The sequence below is a fragment of the Prionailurus bengalensis genome, chromosome X (genome assembly GCF_016509475.1).
Source record: "Prionailurus bengalensis isolate Pbe53 chromosome X, Fcat_Pben_1.1_paternal_pri, whole genome shotgun sequence".
Taxonomy (NCBI): domain Eukaryota; kingdom Metazoa; phylum Chordata; class Mammalia; order Carnivora; family Felidae; genus Prionailurus; species Prionailurus bengalensis.
Window position 1 is genome coordinate 63,730,866 of NC_057361.1, and position 25,353 is coordinate 63,756,218.

The window sequence follows — 25,353 nt, forward strand, 5'->3', positions numbered from 1 at the left end:
GTCGAGCCCTGTGCTAACAGCTCAGAGCCTGGAGCCTGCTCGGGATTTTGTGTCTCCCCCTCTCTTGGCCCCTCCCCTGCTTGCACTCTGTCTCTGTCTCTCTCTCTCAAAAATAAATAACCATTAAAAAATTTTTAAAAATACCAAGAATCACCCTCAGTGATGATAACATTTAGGGATTTGACAAATACAGGATGAAAACAGGCTACACAGAGGGTGGTGTAATTACTCTTAAGAGTAATATCTGACATCTACTTTTACATAAATCTCCATCCCTTCCTATTTTCCTACTTTATAGACTAAAGCTATTTTCTTGAGTTTAATATTTACCATATGCTTTTAATCATTTCACTATATCATTATTCTTTAAAAGAAGGTGATCATATTACTCTAAAGGCTTTTATAGTATTTGATTTTCTAGGTTATAAAACAGCAAAAAGTGAACATATCAGTATAGCATAAAAATCCTTTTCAAATTAAAAAGATTTTTCAAATCTGACTCCAATAACCTTCCTTTTTTCACCTCTACCTCCCATCTTCTCTCCAATCACATTTAATGTCTCACTGTTCTCAAGACACAAAAGGGCCTAGATATGACCTTTCCACCACCTAGAACATCTCCCCTCCTTGGCAACACCTACCACCTTGACTTAAGTACCAACTCAAAACTGCCATTTCTCTCTCTCTCTGGAAAATTCTGCCATCAACTCTCCAAGGCAATTGTTTGCTGTTGTTCCACATTTCTTGGTTCACACCAATGTAACTCACTTAACTATAATATATTTCAGTAATTTACTCCTCCACCTAGCTCAATATTAATCATCTGTGAATCCCTATCATCTAGAATAGTGGTTCTCCAACAGGAGGATTTGTCATTCCCACACCCTCACTATCCAGAGGAACCTTCTGACAGTGTCTTTAAACATTTTTTGTTGTCAAAACTGGTGGGGAGGGGTGTTACAAGTATCTACTGGACAGAGGCCAGAGATACAATGCATACACAGGACAGCCTCCCACAACAAAGAATAATCTGGATCAAAATGTCTCTAATGCCAAGATTGAAAGAAAGGCAACCCCAGTCCCAGTCTGTCAGATAACGACCTAACAGGTCAAAACACCCAACCACAATTCTTTAAGACTATGATCCACATCACTCCCTTTGGCATCTGCAAGTTGCGCTAGGAATGCGGGCAACTGTCTTCGTGGCTGCCATCTAGCAAGGGAGTGGGACATGGTAGGTGCATAAAGTTAAAACACCATAGTGCTGTCATATCGAGCTTTTTCTATTCCCTGTTTTTTTATTAGAGTTCCAAAAAAGTAGATTCTTTTACTAGTGTAATTATTGCCTTTATGAAGTGACAGAATTTTGGAGTTACCTGCTCTGCCACTGTATATAATGTCACTCCTGGTGTGTTTGTTGTAATCCCTATGCCAGTGCCACATTTTCTTAAAAACTATAGCTTTTTGTGAAATATACTTTGGCATCAATGCCCACATTGTTCTTCTTTGTACTATCTTGGCAATTCTTGAACCTGCACTGTTCCTTTTTTTTTTTTTTTTTTCAGAGAGAGAGAGAGAGAGAGACCATGAGCTGGGAAGAGGGGTGGGGGGAAGAGGAGAGAGAATCTTTTATTTTTTATTTTTTTTTAACGTTTATTTATTTTTGAGACAGAGAGAGACAGAGCATGAACAGGGGAGGGTCAGAGAGAGGGAGACACAGAATCTGAAACAGGCTCCAGGCTCTGAGCTGTCAGCACAGAGCCCGACGCGGGGCTCGAACTCACGGACCGCGAGATCATGACCTGAGCCAAAGTAGGCCGCTTAACCGACTGAGCCACCCAGGCGCCCTGAGGAGAGAGAGAATCTTAAGCAGGCTCCACCCTGAGCATGGAGCCCGATGCATGGCCTGGGATCATGACCCAAGCCAAAACCAACAGTGGTTTGCTCCACTGACTGAGCCACCCAAGTGCCCTGTCCAAAGCATGTAAAGGCAAATATACTATCTATAGCCACCAGGGCAAGAGATAACAAGTGGGCCAGGCACTTGACAGACATAAAAGATGGGAAGAAAGAAGCCAGATAGAGATACATAAGGAGGGGCACCTGGGTGGCTCTGTCAGTTAAGCATCCGACTGCGGCTCAGGTCATGATCTCACAGTTTACGAGTTTGAGCCCCACGTCAAGCCCTATGCTAACAGCTCAGAGCCTGGAGCCTGCTTCAGATTCTGTGTCTCCCTCTCTCTCTGTTCCTCCCCTGCTTGTGCTCTCTCTCTCTTAACAATAAAGATTAAAAAAAAAAAGAGAGAGATACATAAGGAAATAAGAGCTCCAAAGAGCTCCATAAAGCTCCAGCACATACAAAGGAATTTGGAAGGACATACCTATGCCCAAGGCTGCACACATGCTCAGAAAAATCATGAGAAGGCCAAAAACATTCATCTTTGGCTGACTTTTACCCTCCACCCAATCAGGTATGTGACAGCTACCAAAGAGTTTTTTTTGTTTGTTTATTTACTTTTGAGAGAAAGACAGAGACAGAGAGACAGAGAGAAAGAGACAGAGGCGGGAGCAGGGGAGGGGCCAAGAGAGGGAAACACAAACCCAGGCAGGCTCCAGGCTCTGCGCCCGACGCGGGGCTCAAACTCACAGACCATGAGATCATGACCTGAGCTCAAGTCGGACGCTTAACTGACTGAGCCACCCAGGTGCCCCGCTACGAGAGTTGTAAATGTACACGCTAAGCAGTGAGAAGTGCCCCAATACTGAGCCAATCTACAAAGACAGAGAGTTGGTTTGGTTTGATTTGGGTTTCTGTTTGTTTTGGGACTGTTATTTTTTTCCTTGTAGGTATTTAAGGAAAGCTCTGTCAAACCACTAACTGACCAATCAGCTACCAGAACAAACACTTCAGTATCCACACATGACAAATATAGCCTTTATGAAAATAGGTTAGAAAGTTCACTAAGCAAAAACTACAGGAAGCAACAACCCTGGGGTGGGGGGCAGGTATTTTCCAGTTACCATATTACAGTATTCAAAGTATCCATTTTCAACAAAAAGATACAAACATGCAAAGAAACAAGAAAGGTATGGTCCATTCACAGGGGGAAAAAAAAGGAAGAAATTAACAATACTGTCCCTGAGGAGGCCCGTATGTTGGAATTAGTAGGCAAAGGCTTTATTTCTTTAAGCTTTTTTTTTTAACGTTTTTATTTATTTTATTTTTGAGACAGAGAGAGACAGAGCATGAACGGGGGAGGGGCAGAGAGAGAGGGAGACACAGAATCAGAAACAGGCTCCAGGCTCTGAGCCATCAGCCCAGAGCCCGACGCGGGGCTCGAACTCACGGACCGTGAAATCGTGACCTGGCTGAAATCGGACGCTTAACTGACTGCGCCACCCAGGCGCCCCTCTTTAAGCTTTTAAAAAAAAAAAAATTTAAGTTTATTTAATAATTACTGACGGGGGAGGGGCAGAGAGAGAGAATGACAAGCAGGCTCCGCACTATCAGCACAGAGCTTGATGTGGGGCTCAAACTCAGAAACTTTGAGATCATGGCCTGAGCCAAAATCATGAGTCAGATGCTTAACCAACTGAGCCACCCAGGCGCCCCAGCATGCAATGCCTTTAAATCAACTTTTAAATACATTCAAGAAGCTAAAGGAAACCAGCATGTCTCACCAAGATAAGAATATTCAAATAAAGAAATTCTAAAAAGGAACCAAATAAAATTTTGGAGGTAAGTAGTATTATAGCACACATGAAAAAAATCACTATACAGGTTCAATACAACAAGGATAAGAAAGAACAAGTGAACTTAAAGGCAGCACCAATTGAGATTAACCACTACAAGGGAAAAAGAAGGAGGGAAAATGAACAGAGCATCAGAGACCTATGAGACACCATCAAGCCCAGCAACACATGCATAATGGCAGTCACAGACAAGAAGAAAAAGGAGCAGAAAGAATATTTAAATAATTATCAAAGCATGCCAAATTCATGAAATACATCAATCTACATATCCAAGAAGCTCAATGAATTCCAAGAATAAACAGATACACACTGGGACAAAATACAATTAAACTGTCAAAGCCAAAGAAAATCTCAAAATCAATGAAAACTGACAAGTACAAGGGATCCTCATCAAGATTAATAGTTGAACACAATGGGGGCGCCTGGGTGGCTCAGTCAGTTAAGCGTCCGACTTCGGCTCAGGTCATAATCCCAAGGTTTGTGAGTTTGAGCCCTGTGTCAGGCTCTGTGCTGACAGCTCGGAGCCTGGAGCCTGCTTTGGATTCTGTGTCTCCTTCTCTCTCTGCCCCTCGCCCACTTGTGTTCTGTCTCTCTTTCTCTATCAAAAATAAATAAATGTGAAAAAAAATTTTTTAAATAGTCGAATACAATGGAAACCAGAGAACAGTGAGGTGACATATTTGAAGTGCTGGGGAAAAAGGTCAACCAAGAATTCTGTATCTAGCAAGTACATCCTTGAAAAATGAAGAATTATGTCAAAAATCAAAAGCTGAGGAAATGCATTGCTAGTATACCTGCACTACAAGAAATGCTAAAGGGAATCCATCAGGGTGAAATAAAAAGACACCACAGTATAACTTAGAGCTATATCATAAAACGAAGAACAATAGGAAAAGTAACCACATTAGGTAAATACCAACACTACATTTTTCTTTTCTTTTTTGGGGGGGAGGTTTATAACTAACTACTCAATCTCTTTACTTAGCTGATAATCAAAAACATCCCAAAAAAGAAAAACCCAAGACCACTGGTTTCACTGGTAAATTCTACCAAACATTTAATGAATAATTATCACCTCTCAAACTCCTCCAAAAAACAGAAGAGTAGGGAACACTTAACTCATTCTACAAAACCATCATTACCCTAATATCACAGTCAGACAAACACATCACAAAAAAAGAAAACCACAGGTCAATATCCCTTACGACTACTGATGTGAAAATCCTAAACAAAATACTAGTTAATAATGTAAAAATCCTAAACAAAATGCTAGCAAACAGAATTCAATAACTCATCAAAACATCATACACCAATGACCAAATGTGATTTATCCCAGGAATGAAAAGCGTGACACAAAAATAAATGAATGTAAAATACCACATAAAACAGAATAAAAGGGTAAAAATCACATAATCATCTAAACTGACACAGAAAAAGCATCTGACAAAATTCAGCACCCTTTCACAATAAAATCACTCAGAAAACTACAAAGAGAAAGGAACTTCCTCAACTGGATAAAGGGTATTCATGAAAAACCCACAGCTAACATCATATTTAATAGTGAAAAAGCTAGATTACAACCTAAGATTAAAAACAAGTATGCTTGTTTTTGCCATTTCTATTCAATAGAAAAGAAAAAGAAAAAAAAAGATTCAAACAACAAAGGATGAAGTAGTTTGTAGATGATGTGATCTTATACATAGAAAATCCAAAAGAATCCACAGAAAACTATTAGAGATAATAAATGAATTCAGCACAACTGCAAGATGTAAGATCAATACATAGAAAGCAGTTATATTCCTATACATTAGCAATGAACAACGCAAAGAGGATATTAAGAAAATACTTCCCAGTAAAAAAAAAAAAAAAAAAAAACACTTCCAGTTTACAACAGCATCAAAAAGAATAAAATATATAGGAGTAATTTAATCAAAGAGATTCAAAACTTGTACAATGATCATTAAAAAATATTGCTTAAAGAAATTAAACAATTCCAGGGGCGCTTCACTGGCTCAGTCAGAAGAGCTTCCAACTCTTGATCGTGGGGTCATGAGTTTGAGCCCCACATTGGGTGTAGAGATTATAATGAAATGAAATGAAATGAAATGAAATGAAATGAAATGAAATGAAAATGAAATGAAAATGAAATGAAATGAAATGAAATGAAATGAAACAATTTCAATTAAAGAGAATGATATCCCATGTTCATGGAGTAAAAGATTTAATACTGTTGAAAGCAATACTCCTCAAAATGATATACAGCTCAAATGTAATCTCTATTAAAACTGCAACAGGGGCACCTGGGTGGCGCAGTCGGTTAAGCGTCCGACTTCAGCCAGGTCACGATCTCGCGGTCCGTGAGTTCGAGCCCCGCGTCAGGCTCTGGGTTGATGGCTCAGAGCCTGGAGCCTGTTTCCGATTCTGTGTCTCCCTCTCTCTCTGCCCCTCCCGCGTTCATGCTCTGTCTCTCTCTGTCCCAAAAATAAACGTTGAAAAAAAAATTTAGGGGCGCCTGGGTGGCGCAGTCGGTTAAGCGTCTGACTTCAGCCAGGTCACGATCTCACGGTCCATGAGTTCGAGCCCCGCGTCAGGCTCTGAGCTGATGGCTCAGAGCCTGGAGCCTGTTTCCGATTCTGTGTCTCCCTCTCTCTCTGCCCCTCCCCCGTTCATGCTCTGTCTCTCTCTGTCCCAAAAATAAAATAAACGTTGAAAAAAAAAATTTTTTTAATAAAAAAAATAAAATAAAATAAAACTGCAACACACCCAAAAGATTCCACCAAAAAACTGCTAGAACTGATCCATGAATTTAGCCAAGTTGCAGGATATAAAATCAATGCACAGCAATCGGTTGCATTCCTATACACCAATAATGAAACAACAGAAAGAGAAATCAAGGAATCAATCCCATTTACAATTGCACCAAAAACCATAAAATACCTACAAATAAACCTAACCAAAGAGATGAAAAATCTATACACTGAAAACTATGAAAGAAATTGAAGCTGATGAAATTGATGAAAGAAATTGAAGACACAAAAAAATGGAACAATATTCCATGTTCCTAGGTTGGAAAAACAAATATTGTTAAAATGTTGATACTAGCCAAAGCAATCTACATATTCAACGCAATCCCTATCAAAATAACACAGCATCTTCACAGAGCTAGAACAAACAATCTTAAAATTTGTATGAAACCAGAAAAGATCCTAAATAGCCAAAACAATCTTGAAAAAGAAAACCAAAGCTGGAAGAATCACAATCCTGAACTTCAAGTTGTATTACCAAGCTGTAATCATCAAGACACTATGGTACTGGCATAAAGACAGAGCTCAAATCAATGGAACATAATAGAGAACCCAAAAATGGACCCACAAACATATGGCCAACTAATCTTTAACAAAGCAGGAAAGAATAGCCAATGGAATAAAGACAGTCTCTTCAGCAAGTGGTGCTGGGAAAACTGGACAGCAACATTCAGAAGAATGAACCTGGACCACCTTCTTACACCACACACAAAAATAAACTCAAAGACCTCAACGTAAGACAGGAAGCCATCAAAATCCTCGAGGAGAAAGCAGGAAAAGCTCCTTTGACCTTGGACACAGCAACTTCTCACTCAACACGTCTCTGGAGGCAAGGGAAACAAAAGCAAAAATGAACTATTGGGACCTCATCAAAATAAAAAGATTTTGCAGAGCGAAGGAAACCATCAGCAAAACTAAAAGGCAACCAACAGAATGGGAGAAGATATTTGCAAACGAAATATCAAATAAAGGGTTAGTAGCCAAAGTCTATAAAGCACTTATCAAACTCAACACCCAAAAAACAAATCATCCAGGGAAGAAATGGACAAAAGACATTCTGAATAGACACTTCTCCTAAGAAGACATCCAGATGGTGAACAAACACATAAAACGCTAAACATCACTCATCATCAGGGAAATACAAATCAAAACCACAATGAGATACCACCTCACACCTGTCAGAATGGTTAACATTAACAATTCAGGCAACAACAGATGTTGGCAAGAATGCAGAGAAAGAGGATCTCTTTTGCACTGCTGGTGGGAATACAAACTGATGCAGCCACTTTGGAAGACAGTATGGAAGTTCCTCAAAAAGTTAAAAATAGAACTAACCTATGACCCAGCAATTGCACTACTAGGTATTTATCCATGTGTGCTGTTTCCAAGGGGCACACGCACCCCAATTTTTATAGCAGTACTAGTGACAATAGCCAAAGTATGGAAAGAGCCCACATGTCCATCGACGGATGAATGGATAAAGAAGATGTGGTATACATATACAATGGAGTATTACTCAGCAATCAAAATGAATGAAATCTTGCCATTTATAGCTACGTGGATGGAACTAGAGGGTATCAGGCTAAATGAAATTAGAGAACGACAAATACCATATGACTTCACTCATATGAGGAATTTAAGATACAAAACAGATAAACATAAAGGAAGCAAAAATAATATAAAAATAGTAGGGGGACAAAACATAAGAGGCTCTTAAATATAGAGAACAGAGGGTTGCTGGAGGAGTTGTGGGAGGAGGGATGGACTAAATGGGTTACAGGCATTAAGGAATCTACTCCTGAAATCATTGTTGCACTATATGCTAACTTGGATGGAAATTAAAAAATAAATTAATTAAAAAATAAAAATAAAAATAATTCTTATCAAAAAAAAAAAAAACACAACAGCGGGGGCACCTGGGTGTTACAGTCTGTTGAGTGTCCAACTCTTGATTTAGGCTCAGGCCATGATCTCACAGTCCGTGGACTGAGACCTGTATCAGGCTCCATGCTGACAGCACAGAGGCTTCTTGGGATTCTTTCTCTCCCCCTCTTTCTCTCTTCCTCCCTCCCTCCCTCCCTCTCTCTGTCCCTCCCCCTCTCAAAATAAACAAACTTTTTTAAAAAGCTGCAATAGCCACTACTTGCAAAAATCAAAAAGTCAATCCTAAATTTCAAATGGAAATTAAAGGGACCCCAAACAGCCAAACCAATCTTGAAAAAGAAGGACAAATTTGGGACATTCTCACTTCCCAATTTCAAAACTTGCTACAAAGCTCAAGTAATCAAAACAGGTGGTACTGGCATAAGGATAGACATATAGACCAATGGAATAGAACAGAAAGCCCAGAAATAATCCATACATCCACAGTCAACTGACAGACAAGGGTGCCAAGACCACCGAATGGAGAAATAACAGTCTCTTCAACAAATTGTGCCAAGAAAACTAGATATCCGCATTCAAAAGAATGAAGTTGGAACCCTATCTTACACCATACACAAAAATTAATTCCAGGGGTGCCTGGCTGGCTCAGTTGGTGAAGCATGTGACTCTTGATCTTGGGGTTCAGAGTTTGAGCCCTATGTTGGGTGTAGAGATTACTTAAAAAAATCTTTAAAACAATTAATTCAAATTGGATTAAAGACCTAAATATGAGCTAAAACTGTAAATTCTTAGAAGAAAATAGGGGGATAAATCTTCATGACTTCAGATTTGGCAATTTCTTGAATAGCACTAAAATACTCATGAAACAAAAGAAAAAGCAGGTAACCTGGACTGCATCCAAACTGAAAACTTTCATGCACTACCAAAACAGTGAAAAGACAACCACAGAATGGAAAAAATATATCTGATAAGGGGTTAATATCCAGAATTTTTTTTAACGTTTTATTTATTTTTGAGACAGTGAGAGACAGAGCATGAACAGGGGAGGGTCAGAGAGAGGGAGACACAGAATCTGAAACAGGCTCCAGGCTCTGAGCTGTCAGCACAGAGCCCGACGCAGGGCTCGAACTCAAGGACCAAGAGATCATGACCTGAGCCGAAGTCGGCCGCTTAACTGACTGAGCCACCCAGGCGCCCCAATATCCAGAATTTTTAAGAATCCTACAATTAAACAAACAAAAAAACCCAATTTAAAATTGGGCAAAAGATCAATAGACATTTTTCCAAAGAAGATATACAAATGGCCAATAAACACATGAAAAGAGACTTTACATCACTAGTCATTAAGGAAATGCAAATAAAAACTACGAGGTAACACTCCACAACTGTTAGTATGGCTATTATAAAGAAAAAACATAAAATACTGTAGTATATATGCAGTGTTTAATCTTCATTTCAGGTGTACAACATGATTCAACAATTCTAAACATTACTCAGTGCTTGCCATGGTTAAGTGTAGTCACCATCTGTCACCAAACAAGATTACCATCTTATTGATGATATTCTCTATACTGTACTTTGCATCTCCATGACTTATTTATTTTATAACTGGAAGTTTGTACCTCTTAATCTATTTCATTTTAGTTTCTTATTTGTCAACTAATTTTTTTTTAATTTCAGTATAGTTGACAGAGTCAACTAAATTTTTTAAATTAACTTAATTCTAAAATAAAATAAACTGTATGAGCTCATTTTTCTAAAAGATAAAAGAGGGGCGCCTGGGTGCTAAATCTGTTAAGCATCCAACCCTTGGTTTCAGCTCAGGTATTGATCTCATGGCTTCATGGGTTTAAGCTCCACATGGGGCTCTGCACTGGCAATGTGGAGCCTGCTTGGGATTCTCTCTCTGCCCCTCCCCAACTTGTGCTGTCTCTGTCTCTCTCAAAATAAATAATTCTTTTTTAAAAAAAAGAAAGGGCAGGTAGCTCCTTTAAAAAATAATAATAAGGGCATCTGGGTGGCTCAGTCGGTTAACTGTCCAACTTTACCTCAGGTCATGATCTCACAGGTTTGTTGCTTTGAGCCCCACAACAGGCTCTACACTGACAGTGAGGAGCCCGCTTGGGATTTTTTTTCTTTCTTTCTTTCTTTCTTTCTTTCTTTTCTTTCTTTCTTTCTTTCTTTCTTTCTCCCTCTCCCTCTCCCTCTCCCTCTCCCTCTCCCTTTCCCTCTCCCTCTCCCTCTCCCTCTCTCCCCATCTCCCCAACTTGTGCACACACTCCCTCTCTCTCTCTCAAAATAAATAAATAAACTTAAAAAAAATTGTTACCCTTCTACAACACAAGTGGGAATGTAAAATAGTACAGCCACTCTGGAAAACAGTTTAGTGGTTCATCAAGAGATTAAAGCTAGAATTTCACTTCTAGGTACATATCCAAAAGAACTGAAAGTAGAGACTCAAATAGACATTTGTACATCAATGTTTACAGAAACACTATGCACAGTAGCCAAGATGAAAACAACCCAAATGTCCATCAACAGATGAATGGATAAATTAAATGTGGTGCATATATGCATAGTGAATGGAATAGTATTCAGCCTTAAAAAGGAATGAAATTCTGACACATGCTACAAAATGGAAGAACCTTGAAGAAATGCTATATAAAATAAGCTAAACACAAATACAATTCCACTTATATAGGAGTATCTAGAATAGTTAAGATCAGAGACAGAAAGTGAAATGGTAGTTACCAGGGACTTAGGGGAGAGGGGAATGGAAAGTTATTGTTTAATGGGTACAATGAAGTTTCAGTTTGAGATGATGGAAAAGTTCTGGAATTGGACAGAGGCAATGGTTGCATAATGATGCAGAACACTGGGAGATACAGGGATTCTTTTTGAGGTAAAGGAAACATCCCAAAATTAGATAGCAACAATGATGGTTGCACAACTTTGTAAATACATTTAATGTACTTAATGCCACTTAATTGTGCACTTTCAAGTGGTTAAAATGCTAACTTTTATGTTAAGTGTATTTTATCGCAACAGAAAAGACATGGAAAAAAAAACAGAAAAGAACAATATAAATAACAAGGCTGGTAGCAGTAACATCTGTCCATTACCATTCTCCCTTCCAGCATATGAAAAATCTCTAAAATCTGTTTTGAAAGTTCATAGGTATACAGGAATAAGCTATCTCCTTATATGCCAGATTTGTTGCCAGGAAAATATATTTCTGTGATTTATTAATTATTTTCTTGTCTTGTGTTATTTATTTTTAGTCTAAAAAGCACTTAAGGGCAGAATCTCAATTTTTCTGGTTTTATTACACTCAGTATCAACAGCACCTACTTAGGCAAATAAACACTATTCAGAATCTGTATGAAAATGTCAAGCTTTCTAAAATATTTAAGAAACAATGGAGGACTAATAACATTCCAGTCTATTTTTTTAATATAAAGGTATAAATGCTCTAATGGAAATAAATTATAAATTTGTAATAAAGCAGCAATATGTGAATAAGGTCTGCGTTTTTTCTTATTATGTGGTCTTTGAATAGTGGTCTCTATGTAATACTCTAATTAAAAATTAAATTGCAATAAATGTCACCATTTTCATGTGGGCCAAAGTACTAAAACCTTCAAAAAACGTTTCATCTTACTTGACACACTGATACCTGCTTTATTAAACACAGTTCATTCCAACAACATATCACAACCCATCTTTACGCAAAGGCATTCTTCAAATGGAGACAAGAGGCAAAGAATGTGGCAAGAGCAAGAAAGTGAAGCAAAAAGTTTTATTCCTGTTGTAAGGAGAAATAAGAAAAGAGTCTTCAGGTGAGAACTAGGGTTCTCTTTCCCTGCAGAAAAAAAATACAATTTTAAGACATTTAGATTTTAGAGCCAGAAAACAGCACCTGTTTCCACAACTCATCCTTCAAACCAGGCAGGTAACCCTAGCTCCCTTCCAAAATAGTCAGGTAATTGCTTAGAATTCAGATGTCAGAGACAAATCATAATACGCTAATAAGTAGGTGGCAGTATTTAGGAACACAAGTTATTTAAATCTTTTTTTTTTTTTTAATGTCTATTTTTGAGAAAATACAGATAGACAGAGTGCAAACTGGGGAAGGGGTAGAGAGAACGAGACACAGAATCTGAAGCAGGCTTCAGGCTCTGAGCTGTCAGCACAGAGCCCGACGTGGAGCTCGAACCCACGAGCCATGAGATCATGACCTGAGCTGAAGTCGGACGCTTAACTGAGCCACCCAGGCGCCCCTAAATCTTTTAATGTCTATTGGAATGGGGAAGAAGAAGTTCCCAAAAGTCATCCTTTCCTGCCTTGAAATTCCACCTTTTATCAAAGTTAATTCTACCCCTGATTCAAGTAAAACCACTATGTTCATACACCATATGTGTCAGTAGCACTCAACTGTACTTAGCACATGCTACTATATTTTTTTTTAACGTTTATTTATTTTTGAGACATAGAGAGACAGAGCATGAACGGGGGAGGGTCAGAGAAAGGGAGACACAGAATCTGAAACAGGCTCCAGGCTCTTAGGTGTCAGCACAGAGCCCGACACGGGGCTCGAACTCACAGACCATGAGATCATGACCTGAGCCGAAGTCAGAAGCTTAACCGACTGAGCCACCCAGGCGCCCCGATGCTACTATATTTTTAAGGGGAACGGGAGTTGGACATATATGCCTATATTCTCTTAAATATATTCCTTGCCTAAAGGACTGTTCTATCTTCTCAGTATGACCAATAATTGGCATAATTGAGTATAGACTCAAATATGTCACCCCATGCTCAAAATATTCAAAGTCTTCCCATGTTTATAAAGTACGAAACTCCTAAGCTAGCATTCAAAGCTCTCTGCAAGATAATTCACACATGAATTTCCAATCTTAACACATCTCTTCCACTGAATTTTCTTTTACTTCTCTTATAATAAGCAACACATTCTGCTTATAGTTCCTTGTTTAAAACTCAAAGTAATCTCTACTGAACCGTAAGCTCCTCAAAGGAGGAAACTGGTCTGGGTTTGTCTCTTTTTCTCATGTGGGGGAAAAAAAAACTGCCTTGTAATAAATGCTTATTAAAATGAAAATAATCTAGGGGTGCCTGGGTGGCTCAGTCGGTTAAGTGTCTGACTTCAGCTCAGGTCATGATCTCATGGTTCGTGAGTTCCATCCCGGCATCAGGCTCTGTGCTGACAGCTCAGAGCCTGGAGCATGCTTTGGATTCTGTGTCTCCCTCTCTCTCTATCCCTCTCCTGCTTGTATTCTGCACTCTGTCTCTCTCTCTAAAATAAAATAAGCATTAAAAAAAATTTTAATGAAAATAATCTGCTCAGAGATTCCTTAAAAGAGTGGTGATTGGTTAAGCATTAAAAAAAAAAAAAAAAACCTGATGGGGCTCCTGGGTGGCTCAGTCGGTTAAGCGTCTAACTTAAGCTCAGGTCATGATCTCATGGCTCATGGGTTCAGGCCCCACATCGGGCTCTGTCCTGACAGCTCGGAGCCTGGAGCCTGCTTCAGATTCTGTGTCTCCCTCTCTCTCTTCCCCTACCCTGCTCGTGCTCTCTTTCTCTCAAAAATAAAATAAACATTAAAAATTTTTTAAAAAACAACACCTGAAGTCATTTTACCCTCCAGTATCTTCCTGTCTCTAAAATGAGATATTCAGTAAGCTGTGTCAGATGCACTATATATAGTCAGCCTTCGAAAGAAATATATTATTTCATATACTTAACAAGTAACAGGTGCAGTCACTTTAATATGAAACATTCACTCTTGATTCTCTGTTTAGCACTCAGAACACACAATGAAAATGCACAAATAGGGTGTTCTGTGGTTTTGAATTTTGGGGGTATATAAGGAAGGTGGAAAGGGGAAAAGAAAAAAGAAAAACAGTAAGAGGTCAGCAAATTCTCCCCAACACTATAGAAATTAACCAAACCTAGCTTCAAATATCTAAATTAAATGGCAAGGAGTGATAATCTTAGTATTAAAAGAAAAAGCATTTTAGGGGTACCTGGGTGGCTCAATCGGTTAAGCATCTGACTCTTAATCTTGGTTCAGGTCATGATCTCACAGTTGGAGCCCCATACGGGGCTCTGCACTGACAGTGAGGAGCCTGCTTGGTAGTCTCTCTCCCTTCTCTCTCTTTCCCTATCCCACTCACACACTCTCTCTCTCTGTCTCTCAATAAATAAATAAACTTAAAAAAAATTAGAAAAAACATTTTAAAATATAGTAAGAGTAAAGATATCATGTGCTTCCTGATAAAACGTGCTGAGAAAGACACATGACTTCACAGTGTTTCTAGCAAAATACATGATCACAAGGAAATATCAGACAAACCCAAATTAACTGTTCTGTATTCTTCAAAAATACATAAGGGGAAAAAAGCAAGGTACAGTGCTCCAGAGTAAAGAAGATTAAAGACACATGACAATGAAATGCAATGCATGTTCCAGAATTGGATGCAGGGCCAGAAAAAAAAATAAACTTTTGTCTTTCACTATACAGGACATTATGAAGCAACTGGCAAAACATGAATAAGGTCTGTAGAGCAGAAATACTACTGTATCAATGTTAATCTCTAATTTTGCTAAGTATAATGAGGTTATAGAGAATATTCCTATTTGGGGGAAATACATATTGAAGTATTCAGGGGTAAAGGAGCATCATGTCTGCAACTTAATCTCAAATGACTCAGAAACATAACATAGAGAGAATGATAAAGCAGATGTAAAATATTACTATTTGATAAATCTGAGTGAAGGATCTATGAGAATCTATATACAATTTTTGCAAATTAAGTCTAAATCTATAATTTTTAACTTTTTATTTTGAAATATAGTAAAAAGATTATCCTCTGTCTCCTTGAAGGTAGATCTCCTGAGGTTACATTAAAAACATTTTAAAAATCATTCAAATATTACATGAGATCAATGAGACAGTGACTAGAAAGTTGTTTTAAGTAAATGTCTTTGATCTCTGGATAGATATTTTTAAAATATTATTTATAATAACACAAAAATGTCTTTTATGGGAGTAGGACTAAGTTACTAGCCAAAATGTATATTAATACAGATTTTTTGAAGTATATGTAAGTTTCATGGGGAGAAGGCGTTAATTTGTCTTATTCACCTAAGCAGTACTTTAAACAGTTCTTGGCACATGGTAATAGTAATCAATAATAATTAGTATTTGAGTAATTAGTATGTCCTAGACACTAACCTAAGTGCTCTGTGTCCACTAACTCATTAAATCTTCACAGAGTCCAAGAAATATTTGTGAATGAATTAGTACTTTTTGCAGGATGACGATTACATTCAGTTCAGAAATCATGTTAACATCAGTTCCTAAAAATCACCAGGTTATGGAAAATTGTGCAATGAACACCACAGGACTCATAGGGAAAATGGGGTTAGAAGCAAAACATTCACATGCCTGGGTGGCTCAGTCAGTTGGGCACCTGACTCTTGATTTCAGCTTCGGTAGGGATCTCAGAGTTCATGGGTTCGAGCCTGACATCAGGCTCATCCCTGACAGCCCAGAGCCTGCTTGGGATTCTCTCTCTCTCTCCCTCTCCCCTGTCCTCTGCATCTCTCTCAAAAAAAATAAACATTTTTTTAAAAAGCACAATACTCAAAAAACTTCATCAATGACACATTTTTTAAAAGAAACCTGATTAAAATGATAGCACAATTTTACACAGTTTACACATTAAGTGATTAAGAAATACACAAATACAATAATAAATACAGCACTTTACCTTGAAAAAGACCTGAAGTTTGCTTGTGGAAGCACATCAGAAGGGCTGCAGCTCATGAATTACTGTGAAATGATGGAAGGAGGGTTATCTGAAATCGGATGGAAAACTGTAACAACAGATGTGGATGGGAGTGGCTCATAACACAAGGGGTGAACTAAGCTAGCCAACAGATGTTTGAGGTAAGAGGTTTGTGCATGTATATGCATGTATTTAACACACTTCAGTTCAGCTGGGTGTAGTTCACTTAGAGAAAATTCTTTCCATAAAGGACCAGATAGAAACTATTTTAGGCTTTGTGGACCATTAGGTCTTTGTTGCAATTATTCCACTCTGAGATTGTGGTACAAAAGTAGCCACAGACAATATAAACAAATGGGCTTAAGTATGTTCCAAAAGAATTTTATTTACAAAAACAGGCCACTAGTTGGTGGTCATGATTTGCTGATCCCTGACCTTGCAGACAAAATCCTGCATAAGAAAATAAAAATTCTGTCTTATGCTCAAATTGTTACCTGATTTATCAACCTTGTTGAGACATACACACATTTTCAAAACAAGCATTATAGCAGAACTATATTTAGAATGCTATCAAATAAATCAAAATATGAATATAATTCAAATAAGCAAAATACCAAATACAGTATTACATGAAAATAAATTATATTTTATTTTGGACTTTATAAATCAAGTATTACCCAAAAGTCAACTGAGCACTTTAAATGACCAAAATAAAGACAACTAAGGATAGATTTGAACAACCATAGTCAATCAAAATCTGTGCATTACATTCTATATAATCGTTAAGGAAAGTGGAAAATACTTTGACAGCTCTTTTGAACTGAAATTATCAGGCTCATTTACAATGGCACATGTGACTTTTCTAAGACCATCAAACCACAAAAGTTAACATACAAATTACACTAGAAGATGAATAAGTTTTGGACATGTAATATACAGCATGGTGACTAAAGTTAACTATACTGTATTATGTAATTGCAAGTTGCTAGAGAGTAGATCTTGAAAGTTCTCACCACCACAACAAAAAAATGGTTATGTACGGTGAAGGTGCTAACTAACCTTATTTTGAGGTAAACATTTCAAAATATATACAATTATCAAAACATCACATTGTACATCTTAAACTACACAATGTTACATATTAATTATATCTCAATAAATCTGGGGAAAAACATACTAATTGCACAAAAGTTATACAATATTTGTCCAGGAATTGAGTTAAAAATTCTAAGTTGACCTGCTTCTAAACAGAAAACACTAACATATACAACAATCCTTTGCTCAAGCTGCTATATCTCACATCTGGAATCTCCCCTAGTATTCTTTGTCAAAATTATCCATCCTCCCATCCTCCAAGGGCCAGATTCAAATGCTTTCTCTATAAAGCCTTCCCTGGACCTCATCAGAAATATCTTCCTACTCTGAACTTAGTTTTTACCAAATGCAGCATTTATCACTTTATATCCTACTTCAAAACTATTTGTGTATATGTCTTATTTCCTCTGCTATATGGAAAATAAGACTAACCTTTTAACCAAACTAATCTCTCTGCCTGGGCAGCCCTTTTTCACAGACAACCCTTAATTTCTAACTCATCTTTAAGACTCACTACAAATACCATTTCCTCTGTAAATCCTAGATATCCCAAAAATGAGGCCTTCCTTCATTTCTGACACTCAGTAAAACCAATATACCCCCACTTTAGCACTGTTTTATACCTATGTACGTGATATCTCCCTCATTAGATTAAGAATTCCTTAAGCAGGTGGGAATTTTGTCTTACTAACTTTTGCATACCCTAGCACAGTGCCTGGCCCCTAGTTGATACTCAAGTATTTGATCTACTAAGAAAGCATTCTCTCAAAATATGGAATATAAGATATAAACATGTGAACACCACTGCCATACCAATAATTTCTTAAACAAATATTGTATAGAACAGTTACCAAGAAAGCTGGACTACAGATACCAAGAATGGCTACTTCAAGCCAAAGCTGAAAGACAAAGTCTCAAGAGACATGATCTGAAAACAGTGGCTACAGCGCCCAATTCACAGAACCTTTTCTCAGGGCAAAAAGCACAATTGGCCAAAACTAATAAAGGTCTTTTCAAAAGTATCATCCCCAATCATAAAAGGGCAGAAATATAATACACTGGATATAATAATCTTTCAAAATAGAACATGTCCTAAGCAACAATAATTACTGACAAACTTCTCGGCAAAAAGTGTTTCCTTTCCAATGTTCCAACAAATATATGTACATGACACCATTACAGATTTTATTATCAACAAAACACCTGTATCCTAACATGTAAGTTCTAAGGCAAAAAAAGATATGCATACATGGTAAAGAAACTTCCCTTCATCACTACCCTTCTTATCTCCCAAAGTAAGATAAAAAAAAAAATGACTGACATTCACATAAGCAGGAACATTTTTTTGTTTCTTTTTAAACTCTACACTCAATGTGGGGCTCGAACTCACAATCCCGAGATCAAGAGTCTCATGCTCGGGGCACCTGGGTGGCTCAGTCGGTTAAGGTCCGACTTTGGCTCAGGTCATGATCTCACAGTTGGCGAGTTTGGGCCCCACGCCATGGCGGGCTCTGTGCTGACAGCTCAGAGCCTGGAGCCTGCTTCGGATTCTCTGTCTCCCTCTCTCTCTGCCCCTCGCCCACTCACACTGACTGACTGACTGTCCCTCTCTTTCTCTTTCTCTCTCTCTCTCTCTCTCTCTCTCCCTCTCCCCCCTCCAAAAATAAAAATAAACACTAAAAAAAAAAGAGTCTCATGCTCTACCAATTGAGCCAGCCAGGTGCCCCTTTTTTTTTAATAACCTTATAGAACATCTAGTACAGGTTCATTTTACAAATGACAAAACAGAAGCCTAGAAAGTATAAATTTTTCCAAGGTTCTACAATCAGTTAGGCAAAAAGATCTATACCTAGAAAACCTAGATTTGGCTCAGAGTTCAGTTTTCATTCCTAACACTAGTAGTTCTCAAACTTTTAATTTTAGGACCTCTATAGAGTCTCAACAGTTAAAAATTAACAAAGACCACACATAGCTTTAGTTTATTGCCTTTTAAGAACCAATGTTCTAACCATGTTACTTCCTCCAGAACAACTGCAGGCTTTATCAATATTTATTAAACTTATTCCCATTTTACAGATGGAAAAATGGAGGATAAATAGCTTGCATGTTAGCTATTAAGCCAATCATAAGACAAACATTAGCATACAGGTACAGAGAAATCCTACCTAGATGCTCCTTTTACTGTCCTATTATATCCAACATTCCTAAAAGAAGATCTAAAACATCATTTTCAAATGGCTTAAACTGTTTGAACAGCATTTGCCAAAGTTCAAGAAAACATTCCAGGTCTGGAGGAAAGGGCTTCATGTAAATCCAAGAACTGTCTGATACAATCCATAAATGTATTCAGACTCCAAAAGTGAAACAGACACATAAATACACACACTTTCTTGCAGAAAATTGTTTCATACACCTGTATCTATATAGAAATTTCTTTAAGTACTACATTTATCTTATCTCTAGAAATACAATATATAACTGAAAGCTGATGGCCAACTATACCAAGGGTTGCCAGTAATGAGAACTGGCACGATCAAAATTAAAGTCACAAATGTCTTTCTTTTCATCCCAGTCAGCAACATAACCAAACAACTGGTATTTAAATGTTTTCAAAACCTTTTATAAAATGTGCATGTACTCCCCCTCCACAGCCTGGCTTAACACTTATCACTTGGTGGGAATGCAAATATTTCACAGATAACATTTTTCAAAAATTAAGTTAGTATGCAATTCATTGTGAATTACTGTCCTAAAAGATACTTCCTATGACATTTTCCCAGCATCTCTCCATTTCAACAACTTCTGCTTTTTAAAATTTAAGACCATGGGGGGGGCGGCGGGGGGCTCAGGTGGTTGAGTATCCAACTCTTGATTTTGGCTCAGGTCATGATCTCACAGTTCATGAGATCAAGCCCCACTGTCAGTGCTGAGCCTACTTGGGATTCTCTCTCTCTGCCCTTCCCTTGCTCTCTCACACTCTCTCTCAAAATAAACAAATATTTAAAAATTAATTATTTTTTAAAAAATAGAATTTAAGACCATGGTGTGCTTGGCTGGCTCAGCTGGTGGAGCACGCGACTCTTGATCCTGAGTTCAAGCCCCACTCTAGGCATAGAGCTTACTTAAAAACAAATAAACTAAAAAATAAAATGAACTAAAATTTAAGACCAATAATGTTATACTACTGTCAACTTTTCAAGTAATCAGCTGCCGTAAGTATTAGAATGACAAGTTCCATCAAATCTCTAAGACCTTTATCCAAAAATAAATTTCATCTGTCAATCAGAAGCTGATCTTTCATAATGACAATTATTTCAAGAAACAAACCGATCTCATTTAAAATAAAATACATAACAAGCCCTTTAAAAACAATAACAAAACCTTTAAGGACTGAGACGCTGATTTTTCAGTGTATGATTCAGGTCATCAGTTTATTTTTGTTCCTTCTTGCCTTTCAGCTATTTTTTTCACCACAGAATCATAGATAACGTCTTTTTTTATAAACACTAGTAAAAATTAGAACTAATCTTTGTTCCTACTTTAAGTGCTCAACAAAAGTTCTAATAAAGGAAAAATCTGTGGAGGGGCACCTGGGTTACTCCATCGGTTAAGCGTCCAACTCTTGATTTCAGCTCAGGTCATGATCTCACAGTTCAAGAGTTCTAGCGCAGCCTGCATCAGGCTCCACTGTCAGTGTGGAGCCTGCTTGGCATTCTCTCTTCTACCTCTCTCTGTGCTCCTCCCCCATCTCTCTCAAAATAAATAATCTTTAAAAAGAAGAAAAAAACTAATTTGGATGTAATTTTTTTTTTAAAAATAAAAGAAAAAAGAAAAATCTGGAACTATTATGTAAAATAAAACTAACAATTATGTATAAAATTGCTCATATTATTTCTATCTCACATTAGAAGAGAATCAAGAGTGATTCAGTATTGTGGGTTAAACTCAATCAAGCACTACCTGTCTGATTATCCTTTGACTATGATTATGACTTGGGATGAATGACACTTCAGCCTGAGACAGTTCTCAACACCCACTTAGAGCTCTTCCACAGTAAATAATCAGAAATCATCATACATTTTTAAATTAACATTAATGTATGTGGTTCTTTACAAGGGGTTTTTCATGTAGCTCAGGACTCTCCTGGAATTCAATGTTTCAGTTATTCTCACTATCTCATCTGTACATAAAAGGCAAAATACTATTAACAGCTACAAACTTAAAGACCTACGACAAATGACCACAACAGCAGCTAAAATGAACTTCTTCCACTGTAATACTTGGGCTAAATTAAAACGATCATAATCACATTAGACATGGCAGGTCAAGGGGGCATTAATGCCTTGTGGTTAAGAACGTAAGTTCTGGAGTCAAAACTAGGTTCAATTCTAGCTCCACCAATTACAAGCTGTATATCTTTAGTCAAGTTCTTTGATCTCCCTATGCCTCAGTTTCCTACTCTTCTGTAAAATGAGGAACACCAAGTACCTATCCCATAGGGTTGTTTTGAGAGTTAAGATTATACAGATGAAGACAAACAATAAGCACTCAATTTTAGTTACAATTATTACTCTTACCACCAAGATCTACAAAAATTCAAGACAAGAGAAAAAAACTGACCCTGGCACAAAATGAATGAAGTCTCCTTTTATGAGACTTTCAGTAAAATACAGAGATTATATTTAATTATAAGGTATACCCTTCCTATATATGAACATGAGCACCTAATAACCAGCCAGTAAGTTGTATTGGGTACCTCCTATGTACCCAATACCCTATAAATAAAGGTTTATTGTAGTTGGACCAATTAACACAAATTCAGAAACAGGCTAAAATCTTTACACAGCTAGGGATCTGATAAGAACTAAAGTGTATTTTTTTTCTCAAGGAAAGGAAAACATATTCTATCTACTGTGTGTTAATGTACAAAAATAGACAATATCACAGGCTCATTCCCAAATTCTACATGCTAGGTAAAGTGCTCTAAAAATGTATACCATCATAATACTCAAAGGCACATTTTGCCAATTACCAATGCAATTCTGATCCATGCCCCCTGTAGTTTATTTTGCCACTAGGCACCAAGAATATATTTAAGAACAGAAAAATTACTTAATTCATGAGGGATGAAAAGTCAGATGTCAAACAGCCTGCAAAGCAAGCCAGCCACCTGTGTAAAAGTGGTATACATGTCATATTAACAACCCATATTTTTAGACACTATCAAGAGGCAAATCAGAAGCACAAGAGAAAAACAAGCTCAAACTAATAAACATGCTTGATTGTTAAAAGGAGCCTGCCAGGCACAGTTTCCCTTGGAATAAATCTTACTTCCCATCAACCCACATTAACCTACTCCCCATTCCTCACGGAATAAATTTTTAAAACGTAGGGTCTAATTACTTTTGCTCGAAATTTGCCCAGAAAGTGGAGAAACATTTGAGGTCTGCCTTACCACTCATTAAAGCCGGACTTCACAAAAAGTATACTGAGGTCCTCTGGAAGCAAAACCCTGCGTTAGTATCCTCTTGCCTAGAGATAAATCCAAGGATACCCTTCAGGATCTGGAGTAGAGAAGGAATGTAAAAACCTAGCAAGACCCACCCGTTCACCCCCACAAAAAAGAGCTTGTCCCCAGGGGCTGCAGAAAAAAAAATTCCGCAAAGCCGGGGTATTTCCCGTATCCTGCTATCCAAATGCCACTAAGTCCTCCCAGAATCTCACATCCTCCCGCCCGCCCGCCCCTCCCCCTCTTCCCACTCCCCCCTCCTCCCAACCCCTCTCCTTCCCCACGCAGTTTCCAGGCCCAAAGATTAGGAAGAACGACCGGGATACCAAAACCGCCTCCGACTTAGGGGGCTCCCAATTCCACAAGCACCAAAGAACAAACTAGACGAGCCAACTAAGCTTCACCGGTTAGGGGTGGTTGAAGGAAGCGCTCAACACGCCAGGCCGCGCCCCCCCATCCCCACCCCCACCCTTACCCCCACCCCCACTCCCGCTTAGAAGCTACTGCCGAAACTCCGAAAACCTCCTCACCTGAAGAGAAAACGAGGTCTCTTTCCGCTAAGCGACACAAAGGCCTAACACACAAAGCTAAAGCATTCCCAAACACCCTGCTCAGAAGGCGCGTAGGCCCAGACCGCTAGGACCCGTGAGACGGGGTTGTATTTTACCTCATGGACTCAGCAGTCATGTTTTCGCTTCAACGCCTTGTAGCTTCAACGACCGTAGGGCGCCGCTTTGCGCTCTCCGGCGCCGGGTTACGACAGAAATGTAATGGACTCTTAGTCGTCACTATAGCTGGTGCTGGATCCTCCCCACAGCTCAGAGGCCGGTACCACTGCCCCCGCCGCAGGAGCCGCGGAAACAAAGCGACGCCGCCGCCGCCGCCATTTTGTTGGGCCGAGGCTCAGGCAGAAGAATTGGCGCGTCCTCCCTCTTCCTCTTTCCGTCTCCCATTGGCTACTCCCTCCGCAGCTCAAAATCTTATTGGCGACGGAAATTCACCTTCTTTGGGGGGCCTGTTGCTAAGGCGGCCTACGTCATTTGATCCACTCCACCTTCTCATAGGGGTTCCAATTCAGTCCTAATGACCTGAAAGCGCTAGTGACGTATTTTGACTTTATTCTGAAAATGCTTTTTGATCCATCCTCTTTTCTTTCACATATTGACAAAACAATAACAACTTACATTTACTGAGAGTTTACTATATACCAGCACTATACTAATCCTTTATTCGAGTTATCTCATGCAATCCTTATTCTTTTTGAGGCAGACAGACGCTTGTTAACTACATTCTCCAGATGAGGAAACCAAAACACAGTCTCACGCTAGTGAAGCCAAGATTCAGACCAGACACCACACTCTTAACCTCTAAACTATATGACCATCCTATATATTTTCTTTCCCATATTCCAGGTTATGTTCAAGTTCTTTACTTTCCTACATGTTTTTTATATATTAATAAGCATGCCAGCATACTTACAACTATATACACAAGACGAACTTGAGATCTGCATACAATTCGTTCAATATTGAATAAACTGTAAGCTGCCATACAAACACACACACACATCGACCATTCTCCGAGTCTGATGTGATGTTTAACTCACCAACCAATCAAGGTCTATTTCCTCCTCATCACAGGTTTGGCTGGGTAATCGCTAAAACCCTTTCCAGACTTCATGTTCTGTAATTTAATTGTCCCCTGGTAATCTCTGCAAGTCACATATCAGTTCTCTGAAACTGAATAGTTTCTAATTTGATTTCCAAATTTATTCTAACATACATGTTTTATTTCATTTTATTTGCTTTTCTTGAAATTTGCAAGTGCTCCTGTTGTATTTGGGTGAAAGAGTTGCTGCTTTCTTCCGGAATTGGAAATAGTGAGCCTGTTTTAAATGGAACGCTTTGATAACTTGATAAGCACAGCAAATTTTTAACTAAGAAAAGTTTGGGTGAACCTGGCTGGCTCAGTCAGAAGAGTATGCACCTCTTGATCTCGGGGGTCATGAGTTCAAGCCCAATGTTGGGTGTAGAGATTACTTAAAAGAAAAAAGAGAGAAGTTTATACACATTTCAAGTCATCTTTTAAATATTCAAGGACTATTGCCAACTGTAGAAACCAGCCTTCTATATCTGGTTTACTAATTTTCTTCTTGTCTTCCGTATGATAAACATCACTTAAACATACAATTTACAGAAGTTATATTTTCCTCCTGGATAAATGCAGTTAATTTGAAAGGAGATACAAGACAGCACACAACTTAAAAAAAAAATGTTTATTTTTGAGAGACAGAGCGTGAGTGAGGGAGGAGCAGTGAGGGAGGGAGACACAGAATCTGAAGCAGGCTTTGGGCTCTGAGCTGTCAGCACGAGCCAGACACAGGACTCAAACTCACAAACACTAAGATCATAACCTGAGCTGAAGTCCGGCACTCAACCGAGACACCCAGGTGCCCCACACAACTTTTAACCTAGTTCTTGGTGATAAGACTTCTTA

The 25,353-nt window shown here is 38.4% G+C and overlaps 1 protein-coding gene across 11 annotated transcripts in view; it reads right to left on the reverse strand.

The window, feature by feature from the left end:
* Positions 1 to 23,811, reverse strand: part of ATRX (ATRX chromatin remodeler) — a 313,439-nt gene extending 289,628 nt beyond the window's left edge. For 4 of the 11 annotated variants that reach the window (XM_043570143.1, XM_043570142.1, XM_043570138.1 and 1 more), the window contains exons 1-3: positions 23,525 to 23,762; positions 22,804 to 22,880; positions 16,236 to 16,297 (exon numbers count right to left, since the gene is read on the reverse strand). In XM_043570143.1, the coding sequence (XP_043426078.1) occupies positions 16,236 to 16,291 (56 nt within the window). In that variant the 5' untranslated portion in view covers positions 16,292 to 16,297; positions 22,804 to 22,880; positions 23,525 to 23,762. Of the gene's footprint in view, positions 1 to 16,235; positions 16,298 to 22,803; positions 22,913 to 23,524 lie in introns of all 11 variants that reach the window. The other 7 variants (XM_043570137.1, XM_043570146.1, XM_043570136.1 and 4 more) reach the window with 7 other exon arrangements.
* Positions 23,812 to 25,353: the final 1,542 nt, after the last annotated feature.